Consider the following 12,025-nt stretch of genomic DNA (forward strand, 5'->3'; position numbering starts at 1 on the left):
AGACCTTCTTAACTGTTGCATCTGAGACTTCATTCCTCCCATTTCTGCTTCAGAGGTCCTGCCTGCCTCATGAACTCTCAATTCTTAGGCTCTCCTGGTCTTGTCCAGCTCCTTCTCTTTTCCCTATCAAAAACCTCCTGCATTATCTAATGTTACCTCAGCGACTGCCTCCCCAGAGGACCCAGACTACTGAGTATTTCTTTTCCTGTTCCCTTCTTTGGCTGAGGGCTGTTCCCTGGGACATTATCTGGTGGGCACTCCAGTGTACTGCACAGGCCAAAGGAAAGCCCTCAGGCAGACCTGCAGGACACCAGAGCATCCACAGGGGTAAGGGTGGGGCACCGCCGTCACATGGTAAAACATAGCCATAAGTCTTTATGACTGGTTTATATTGTTTCAATAAAATAACTTTCCTTTTCAAAAACCTTTCTCACCTATCTTGGAGTTAATTCAGAAGACTGAACAAAAGGAAAAATTGAAGCAGCCAACCTTTAGCTTTATTAAAATGTCACCCTCTATTTATCTTTTGCCAATTCCCTTCATAAGGATGTACTTAAGCTCTTTCAGGAACAAAACCTTTTCCGGCTGAGACAGGAGAACTCTTGTTTTATGCACTACACTCAATTCACTTCACATCAAGGTCCCTATGTGGTATGCAAACCCAATCCTGAAACCAAAACAGCCTGAGGGATTGCACAGGATAAAAAAGTCTCCAAGCTTACTCCAAGAGTCCTTCAAAGTAGATACAGGAAAAGTCACCAGTCTAATGGAGTTGGAAACACAAACTTAAGGCACAAATGATGTGAATGTTGTAACTATCCATGTGTATATGTGTTATTCCACTGAGGTTCTCATTTTAATCCTGTTCACTAGGCCATGATTGTGAAACAGAATGAATATGTAGGGATAAGTAGTGTTCCTACAATAAAGATAAAACTGACAGAGCAGGGCAGCCTGGGTGGCTCAGTGGTTTCGCACCTGCCTTCAGCCCAAGGCGTGATCCTGGAGACCCGGGATCGGATCTCATGTCGGGCTCCCTGCAAGGAGCCTGCTTCTCCCTCTGCCTGTGTCTCTGCCCCTGGCTCCCTCTGTGTCTTTCATGAATAAATAAATAAAATCTGAAAAACAAAACAAAAAACTGACAGAGCACTTAAGAGTGCATGACACTGTTATAAATGTTATTTGAAATGCTCTAAAATTAGTCACCAGCAAAATACAACAAAGGATCTATTTAAAAATTAATTTAATGCTTGGCTAAAGCTTAATTACATATATAATTATCAAACAATAGTCCTTAATTTCCAAAAAGTTCCTCTTTTGAAAATCACAGAATCAGAAAGCATAAACTTTAAAACAAGTTCTCTGAATATTTACAATGTGGTATAAACATTATAGAAGACCAAGGATATTAAATTGCCTGGGTGTACCTAATCAGCAAGGCGTATTCTTTATTGCATATATAACTCACATATGTGGGATTTTAAATAAAATGACAGACTACTAAAATTCAAATGCATGTATTTTTGTAAGCTGGTCAGGGGGTAAAATCATGAATGAGACAGGACAGTCAGCCCAAAACCATGCATTAGGTTTGTAGGGCTATTATTTCTAAAAGTTACACTTCTACGTTCTTCTCAAAAACCTATGTTGCATATATCATTTAGAGTTCATATTAAACCCACATTTGACTGTAATGCTGATTCAAGGAAGAAAGTTTCCATTCACCCAATGACTAAGTCCACACTCAACTCTCAATTTTAAGGCAGCAAAGCTACAGTGATAGCAACTGCTAACCAAAAGGTGATGAACACTTAGTCACTTGCCAGCCCTTTTGTTGCAACAGTGTAGTAATTTCCCTAAGACAATTTGCTACTGAATAATTTTCTGCTGTTAAAAGGCTTACTCTGTAGAAAAACACCACAAATTTCCAGTGTGAAAGTAACTCCATGGTGGTATAAATATATATATGCATAATTACACAATTTACACTGCACACATCGTTTACAGAACAATTAACTGAGAGGGTTAATTTGAAGGACCATAAAAAATACGTCTGTAAACAAAGTATGACAGGCAGTAAGGAAAACATTAATAGGCTTCCTAGAAATAATGTGAATTCCTTTCATTCCAAAGAAATTGCATTTAAGGACACAGTATTGAATATTAATAATGTTCTTTGTATTAAAACAAGAATCAGTATTTTACAGTTAAGAAACTTTACATATATACAAAATTTATACACTGGGAATGGTATTAAAGCAAACAGGCTTTTTAGTCTCACAGATCTATTTTCCTTCAATCAAAGACTTAAATTCTTTCACATTATGGTCACTTGCAACAGACATGGCATGATCCAAAGCGCGAACACTTGCAAGGAGTTTTACTATCTGTTTTATGTTTTCCCTAGAAAAGAAAAAATGTAACAACATCTTAAGTTACTGATTTTATGACCATTTTTGAGGTTTGCAATTTTTTCAAGCGTACATTTTTAAAGAAGACAGAGATAAGCAAGCTACAGCATGCAAAAAAAATAAATAAATTTGTCCGTATAAAACAAAACTGGTATATGTTTAAATGACTAGCCCGGAGACCAAGGATCTACTTTCAAAAACAAAACCACCCCAAAATTTCATTCAGATCAATGATTTTCACGGATATCTAGATAGGAGAGAAAGCAATCTATTGCCAAACTACTTCAGAGACCTGCTTCCCATTCTCCCAAACCAGAGTTCCCAGGTCTTTCCGAAATTATCTGGAACATAAATGTATCTGTGTGTATTCATCCCCAATCTTGCATAATCTCCATTCTTCCAAAATTTGCTAAGAGCATAAACTGGCTTCCTCTATCACCCCAGCTAGCAGCCATTCCCAGTAGTCCTCAAATTTTAGCATATATCATAATTACTTAAAGGACTGCTGATACATAGATCACTAGGCCCCACCCCCAGAATTCAAAATCAGTAGGTCTGGAGTAGGGCCTGAGATTTGCATTTCTAACAAATCTCCCAGGTGATGACGATAATCCAGGAACCACTTGAAGAATGACCATTTGAACAATGAAGTTTGAACCATGTGTGAGAAACAGCATACAATGTGACATTATTAGCTTTATCTGCAAAATTGTAGCAAGCATCTTTCAGGGAAGGATTATATTTGTAAAACTTTGTAACCCACATGGAACCTATCTTAAGGGCTCTGCTCACAGCAAATGCTTTTAATGGATGAAGTTTTCTTTTCTTTTCTTTTTAAGAATTTTATTTATTTATTAATGAGAGACACAGAGAGAAAGAGAGAGAGGCAGAGACACAGGCAGAGGGAGAAGCAGGCTCCATGCAGGGAGCCTGACGTGGTACTGGATCCCGGGTCTCCAGGATCACGCCCTGGGCTGAAGGCGGCACTATACCACTGAGCCACCCGGGCTGCCCTGAAGTTCTTTTCTGTAGAAAAGTAAATACCATTTGTTGGCATTTAACTTCCTAACAAAAACAGTTATATATAAACAAATCAAAATTTAAAAAACGATTAGGACTGATCTAGTAAGAAACACTAAGGAGAAATACTAGTGCCAATAAATATCAACCAACAACAAAATGACCTAAAGATGAAATTAAAATATAAATCAAAATCACCTGCCAAAGAATTTTACCACTAAAATCTTTACTATCTACTTGGTTTTTAACTTTATTGTAAAACAGCAAATTTGTTAAAGAAAATAGAATTCTTCTCCATGGAAGGGAAATGAGGGAAAAGAAAAACATTTTGTTACAGGGATATGACTAATGGTGTATATTCTGAATATGAAAACTCTGACAGAAGACTATATGAAATAAAACTTAGAAAATTCTTTCAAATTGTACTTCTTAATATTATTACTTACTTTTTTATGCTAGAGATTTATCCCCAAATTACATGAATATCCAAGACAACATAAGCAAAAAAGGATAATGGTTCATTCCTTCCTTGCAACTCTTGGTAAAAACTGTGTACAAACTGCTCCCCAAAAATCATGAACCTTAAGCCTATATGAGATGGATACAAGAGAACTCCACACGGAGAACAAATGTCCTGAAATTGGCTAACCTTTAATACACTTAAGTTTTTGTGACCAGCTTTTTGAGTGTTTTTATCTCTATTATGAACTTCCAGAGATTAAGATCCATGACATTCTAAGAGCCTGAAATCTCCCCAATTCTTCAAAGGAGACAAGAGAAAACCATGATTCATTCATTCTCCTTAGAACTGGTGCTTACCAGAAGTCCTCCTTAATACCTTCATAAATAACATATAAAAAAAAAAAGATTAGGTAAAACTGCAAAAATGAAAAAGGATGTGTATTTTTGGTGGGTTTTCCAATACCAAATCAATGCACAATTTAAGGTAAAATATAAACATGACTCTAAGACATTTTAATAATACTAAATGTGACAAAAAATAAAGAGTCTAGCCCACCATTTCATTAAACAATTACCAAAAAATTACCTTGCATTTCTTTTTTCCACATCGGAACATCCGATACTGTTTCTGTAGATTGTATCTGCTAAATGTACAAGGTATCGACAGAAGTTTTCTAACTGAGAAATAGTTCTTTCTCCTTTCAGGTTCATGAACCACTGCTTTGGGAAACAATTGATTACCTATGAAGAAGAAAGATGTAAAATAAAATAGTTAAAATAAATTGTCTAAAAGCTGAGCCTAGACAGGGGGTAAAATGTATGTAACTAGAAGACCTGCTATTGAACTATATATGTATCGCCAATACCTTTGAAGAGACATTCTTTTCAACCTGACTTTCCACATTAACTATACAAATATACCTGAATATTATCTGTACTTTTAACTTCAACAACAGGTACTCAAAACAAAAGATAAATGACCTTCAATATTTAAGGAAATTAGGAACATAAAACTGTTAACCAATTGCTTCATTTTCCTGTCTTCCAGGAAGCCCAAAATGAACTGAATTGCCATTTTTATCAGTGGCTTTTGATATAAAAACATGTGCAGCATAAGTATCACAGCATAAACATGTGTAGCCCCTCCACATTCTGACCAATTCTGTGAGTAGGTGTCCAAGCTGGCCCAGAGTGGGTTCAAGAGAATAGTGCAGCAGGGGGGTGGCTTAGGGCAGGAGGTGACCTGGGCATGGTGTCAGTACAAAACCCTAGTAAGGGGAGGCTAGTTTCCACATGGGGGAGAGCAATGTACCAGGAGGATTCATTTAAGTGAGCAGAGGACCAAAGGACCCAGGGATGCTTGGGAAAATGACTGATTCCAGAGCTGGGGTCAAGCAAGTAGAAGATGAGCCTGGAACATCACGGGCCAGAAAGAAAGTGCTCCCCCAAAATGAGAGGACATGTTACAAGGTCACAGAAGTCAACTGGCAGGGACTCAAATGAAATCTGGGACAGTTCCTGCCAAAGATGCAGAATCTGAACCCAATCATGAAAAGATTAAAAAAAAAAAACAAACCCAAGTTGAGGGACATTCTGCAAAATAACTAGCCCTTCACCTTCAAAAGTGTCAAGGTTTTGTAAAGGTCAAGGAAAGCCAAGAACTCTTCCAGATTAAAGGAGACTACGAAGACATGATAATTAAATGCCAAGAATGATCTGGGAAGTATTTTGCCAAGGATGTGATATTATCGACATAACTGACAAAACTTAAAAGATCTCAAAGCTTAGGTGACAGTAATAGATAAATTATATTGATAGCTTGCAATTATATATAAGAACACCCATGTTTATAGGAAACAGACATAAAAGTATTTGAGGCAGGGGAGTATCATGTTAGAAACTTACTCTGGCATGGTTGAGGGAAAAAATTTTCTATCGTACTTGCAAATTTTAATTTTATAGTTATTTCAAAAAATATTTTCAAAAAAGGGAAATTAGGGGTGCTATAGGGCATATTACTCTTGATCTAATACGGATGGTAAGTTCAAGCCCCACATTGGATGTAGATTGTTTGAGAATAAAATCTTAAAATATAAAAAACATGAAACTAACTCCCATAAAATAGAAAACAAAATAAAATTAAACAGGGATGCCTGGGTGGCTCAGCAGTTGAGCATCAGCCTTCAGCTGAGGGTGTGGTCCTGGACTCCTGGGATGGAGTCCCACCCACACTGGGCTCCCCTTGAGGAGTCTGCCTCCCTTTCCCTCTGACTCTCTCTATGTGTCCCTCATGAATAAATAAATAAAATCATAAAAAAAAAAATTAAAATTATTTCAATGAGAGACTATTGCTATAATAACACTCAAAATAGTATGCATCCAATTGTAAAAAATTTATTATTCTGAAATTAACAACTTTAACACCTACCAAAATAATGATATAATAGATGGATAAAAGGATAGATACATATATTACAATATACATTTTTATGTGAAAAATTCTAAGGGGGTTCAGAGCTACCTGGGAGGTAAACTGATTGTCAACATTTCACCAAGGTCAATAATCAAAGGGGTTTTCACAAAGTCTAAAATCTCTCCTCAAATAAAGGAAACTTAATTCATTGTAATTTACATGCTTTACAAACTACAATATGTATCATTTAACTCACATTTTGGGCTTTTTTGATGCTGTCATCTCCATATTCAGAATTCTGAAAAGCCATGAGAATGTATCTGTTTAATAAACCATCTATTGACAATTCCTGAAGAGTTTTATTGGAGAAAATGCCATACCACTGAAGAAAATTCCCTAATAGCTAGAACGAGAAAAGAAATTATTTCCCCTCAGACTGAGATCATTGACACATAACACTGTATAAGGTGTACAACATAATGATTTGATCTAAGTATATATTGTGAAATGATCACCACAGTAAGTTAGCATCCTTCACCTAACTCTGAATTTTTTCCCTTGTGACGAGAACTTTTAAGATCTACTCTCTCAGCTTTAAATATATATCACGTTATTATCACCTACAGCCACCACGTTGTACATTACATTCACAGAACTTTTTCATCTGTAACTGGAAATCTGTACTTTTGGATCCCTTTCACCAGAACCCCCCTACTCACTTCCATCCTAGACTCCCACTTCTGGCAAACACACATCAGATCTCTCTTTCTACAAGTCTGGTAAATTTTTTTTTATGATAAGAAAAACTATCCAGAGGTACTATTAAGTCAAAGAAAATAGTTACAGAGTAAAACACCTTGTGAAAGAAATACAGTGGACTATGTCTTGCTGAAGTATTAACAGTTTTAAAGGGTCCAAATACTGCCTCAAATGACTAAAGATTTGAATTTTAAGCTTTAATTAGTTAAAACTAACTGAGACATAAATAGCTACATGAAGCTAGTGACTACTACATATGCCAGGCCAAAAACAGAGTATCTTCCATCATCATAGAAAGTACTACCAGGGAAGTGCTGATTCTTAGATAAATGTCCTTCATTAAAAATCATGGTTAAGTGAGTCCTACAACCATCCTCAAAAAGATGGAAATTCTCTGACTACAACACTGCATGTTTACTCAATCTCACGAACCTGAACTGAGTTCAAGCTACTAAAGCTCAATACATGCAAAATAGAAGCCATTATTACAAAATGGGAGGGCCCGGCCCAACCCACCATAAAAGTTTCTCAGTATTTCCCAGCTCAGTAAACATTAACATTATCCAACCAACTCAGTACGCCGGATGCCTGGATGTTATTCTTCACCTTTCCCTGAAGCTGTGTGACCCCATTTCCATCCACTGTGTCCATTTCTCTCAGTTCCTGTTGCCACCCCCCAATCCAAGCTGCCATCGTCTCTTTCTGGACCCCACCGTCCCTTAAGCAATTATGAGCATAAGCTCTAGAGTAGTCCTTAAGCAGGGTTCTGTGAGAGAACTAAAACCTACAGAAAATGATCTGAGTTATTTCTTATTTAATTTTCCCAAAGTTGGTACATAGCAAGTACCATTCTAGACACAGGGAAAGAGGATTCATTATGTTCCATGGAGGACTTAGGGCATTAGGCATTTTTTCACAGAACCCGACTGAGAGGAGCTGCTCATTAGTCAGACTGGCCTCACTTAGCTTCCCATTTCTACACTGAACAAAAGAATGACTCTGGGCAGGTTATTCTGTTGCCCAACTGCTCCAGGAGTAGTATGAGAATATAATAGGGTCTAGTTCATAGGCTACTGTGAAGATTCAACAATAAAGGGTATGGCACAGTGCTTGGCACATATTACATCCATAATAAATTTTCATTATTGCTAACCTTACCTGCTGTGATCCATTATCCAAACAACAGCCAGAGTAATCTTAAAAACGGCAATTTGTGCATGTCACTTCCCTGCTAAAAACCCTTCCATGACCAATATTAATTTTCAACAAAGGTACACAAACAATTCAATAACGACATTTTGAATTGTCAGCATTATTTATAATAGCCAAATTATGGAAGCAGCCCAAGTGTTCATCAATTGATAGTAGATAAAAATGATGTGGTATATATACCGTATACACACACAAACACACACACACAAACAGAATATTCAGCCATCATCCAGAATGAAATCTTGCCATTTGCAATATGGAGCTAGAGAGTATAATGCTAAGTGAAATAAATCAGTAAGAGAAAGAAATGCCCTATGATCTCACTTATATGTTAAGAAACAAAAGGAACAAGCAAAGAGAAAGACAAACCAAGAAACAGACTCAAAACTAACGAGAACTGATATTCACGAGAAGGGAGGCTGGGGATGGGGAGGTGATGAGTGAAACAGGTGATGGGGATTAAGGAGTGGACACATCATGAATACTGAGAAATGTATAGAATGGTTGACCACTATATTGTGTGCCTGAAACTAATATAATGCCATATATTAACTATACCTAGAACTAAAATAAAAATTGTAAAACTTAATTTAAAAAAAAGCCTTTTCAATAAACTCTGGAACGAAGTTCAATCCAGGCCCCCACATCTGCTAAAAAACTTAACTCAAAATGGATTACAGACTTAAATGTAAAGCCTGAAACTATGAACTATCTAGATGAAATGACAGGAGAAAAACTTTGTGGTCTTGTGTTAGGCAAAGATTTCTTAGATATGACACCCAAAACACAACCCTTAATAGGAAAAAGTGTTTAACCAGACTCCATCAAAATGAGGAACTTCTGCACTTTGAAAGACTGTTAGAGCATGAAGATAAGCCACACAGTAGCAAAGAAAAACTGCAAACTATACATCTGGTAAAGAATTTATACCCAGAATATGAACTCAAATCTCAGTAAGACAATTTTTAAAAATGCAAAAATTTGGGTGCCTGGGTGGCTCAGTTCATTAAGCATCTGCCTTTGGCTCAGGTCATGATCCCAGGGTCCTGGGATTGAGCTCCACATTGAGGTCCCTGCTCAGTGGCAAGTCTGCTTCTCCCTCTCCCTCTGCCTTTCCCCCAGCTCTTTCAAGTAAGTAAAATCTTAAAAAAAAAAAAAAAGCAAAAGATTTGAACAGATACTTCACAAGAGAACATAGCAAATAAACACATGAAAACATGCTCAACATCATCAGTCATTGGAGAAATACAAATTAAGACTAACAGGACAACACTACACACATAGTAGAATGACTTAAAAAAACCCACCACTCCAAAACTGACAATACCGTGTGCATTACGTGGTGAAAATGAGGAATAATTGGGGAACATTAATGTATTGTTGATTTGAAAACCAGCTTTGCATAGGTATTCTTCACCCAAGTGAAATGTAAACTTACATATCCAGAAAAGGCCTGTATACAAATGTTTACAGCAGCTTTATTCATAATCACTCTAAACTAGAAACAATTCAATATTCCTCAATTGGGGAATGGATTAAAAAATAATATAGCAACTTGTGGCATATCCACCTTCAAAGGAAGACTACTTAGCAATAAAAAGACATGAACTACTGACAACACTGATAAGTCTCAAATGCATTATGCTGAGTGAAGCCAGACTCAAAAGTATCCCGTAAATAATACTATTCCTAGGGCACCCTTACAAAGAAAACCATAGGACAAGAAAAATGGGCGGCCATGGTACAGGGGAGGTCTCCACTACAAAGGAGACTGGGGAATTTGGGGAGATGGTAAAAGTGTTCCCATCTTGATTTGGGTAGTGAACACACATTTCCCTTACCCCAGGCATCTTGGACTTTTCTGTTTTTCTCATATATCCTGCCTTCCCTCACCTCAGTGCCAGCTCTTAACTTATTCTTTTAGTCTAATAATCTAAATATCACTTACTCAGGGTAGTCGGGGATCTTCTGTAACATATCAGTGAAGGTCTCTGTACCCTTTTTTTTTTTTTTTTTTTCCTGTACCCTTGTTATATATTCCCACATCACCCTGAATTTCTCCTTTCAGGATTCATCACACCTGAGATGCTAATAATACTTGTCTGCTGTCAACTGTGCTGATTATAAACTCTACAAAGACTCTACTTCTATTATATTCAGTGCTATATTCCCCACCTTAGAAAAGTAACTGATACTCTATACTTGATGAATAAATTAATTATGATTTAGCAAGTTGTTATATACATATATATTAACTCTGGCTGTATATACATATATATAAAGTAACTTATACATTAAAATGGCTAACTTGGCTAGCTTGGACTTTGCTTGGAACTCAGAAAACATTTTCTTGTGTGGAAACACCAAACCTGAGTAAACTTTTGGAATAAAATTACTTTGTAAAATGGAGTTTCTTTACAGACATCAACCTAAGCCTATAGATCTGCTTAATCAAATAGCAAAATACCTTCCAAAATATATGAGTCAAACAAAATCTCAAGTCTTTTAGATAGCCTACAGACACATACCTTAACTGAAGACCAAAACTGTCGTTGAAAAAACAAATAAGGCCCAGAATTTTTATTTTCCAAGACACTAAGAAAAAAAAACATGAGCAAACATTTTATATATTAAGTGCCATGTGATTCCTGGAGAAGATTTCTACAAGTTTTAAAATAGATAAACAAAAGAGTTAAGTAATTTTTCAAATTTTCAAATAACTATATTCCAGAAGGGAAGTTTTAAAAGATAATGGAAATAGTGGTGAGATACAAAGGGGAACAAAAAGTTTTATTTGCTTTATCCTGCTTAAGGGAACAATTTCCCCACCAACTTAAGTCTCTTTGGGCTACAGGTTTACACTCAATACATAAAGTTATATATTCAAGCTACCTTTAGTTTTTCAAGAATTTAAGAAGTCTTCTCTGGAAGACAATGGAGAATATTATCATCTTTAATGTTTTGAGGTGTTACTTACTTTTTGGGATACAAGGGCATGAACACATCATCATCTAATGTTCTCCTCATTCTTAATAAAAGTGCTTTTAGGTACACCTGAAGAATAAAAAACAGATCACACATTTTAATAAGGGTCATGATAAAAGTTGAATTTTAAGAAATAAAAACAAGTCATATTCTAAAATATACTATGTAGTATTTGATTTCAAGTCAATAGTCTTCTTCAATTTTTTACCTTTCTCTCTAAAAGCATAAAGGTCTTTAATACTCACTATTCTTAATTGGGCCCTCAACTACCAGGCAATAAAGCCACTTAGAAATCTGTAAACCCTTAGAGTCTACTATATCACTAAGATTTAAGATCAGACACATAATCTGGTTCTTCTCAAAATAAAGTCAGTGAAAATAGTGATAAAGAGTACCTTTTCTCAGGCACCTGAGAGGGCCAGGGGGTTAAAACCTCTGCCTTCGGCTCAGGTCATTATCTTGGGGTTCTGGAATCGAACCCCTGCTCAGGGGGAGCATGCCTGTCCCTTTCCCTCTGCACCCCCTACTCATGCTGTCTTTCTCACAAATAAATATGTAAAACCTTAAAAAAAAAAAAAAAAAAAGAGTACATATTCTGTGTCTAAACAGCTCCTAAGAACGCCAGAGGTTGGCAGCAATCTCAAGTTTGGAAACTGTTTTTAAATGTTTTAGCATTTAAATCATCAGCAGTTACCCACTGTAGTAGTTTTACATTCTTCTTTTCCCAAAAAAATAAAGTTCTTAAAGGGATGTTTGATTAGTG

General features: G+C 36.4%; 1 protein-coding gene across 1 annotated transcript in view; it reads right to left on the bottom strand.

Annotated features, from left to right (window-relative positions):
- Positions 1-1,226: 1,226 nt before the first annotated feature.
- Positions 1,227-12,025, bottom strand: part of PAXBP1 (PAX3 and PAX7 binding protein 1) — a 33,993-nt gene continuing 23,194 nt past the window's right edge. Inside the window, exons 14-18 of the mRNA XM_072806786.1 lie at positions 11,255-11,331; positions 10,806-10,872; positions 6,563-6,709; positions 4,480-4,634; positions 1,227-2,403 (exon numbers count right to left, since the gene is read on the bottom strand). Of these exons, the coding sequence (XP_072662887.1) occupies positions 2,286-2,403; positions 4,480-4,634; positions 6,563-6,709; positions 10,806-10,872; positions 11,255-11,331 (564 nt within the window). The 3' untranslated portion in view covers positions 1,227-2,285. The remainder of the gene's footprint in view (positions 2,404-4,479; positions 4,635-6,562; positions 6,710-10,805; positions 10,873-11,254; positions 11,332-12,025) is intronic.

Source organism: Canis lupus, chromosome 30 (assembly GCF_048164855.1).
Source record: "Canis lupus baileyi chromosome 30, mCanLup2.hap1, whole genome shotgun sequence".
Taxonomy (NCBI): Eukaryota; Metazoa; Chordata; class Mammalia; order Carnivora; family Canidae; genus Canis; species Canis lupus.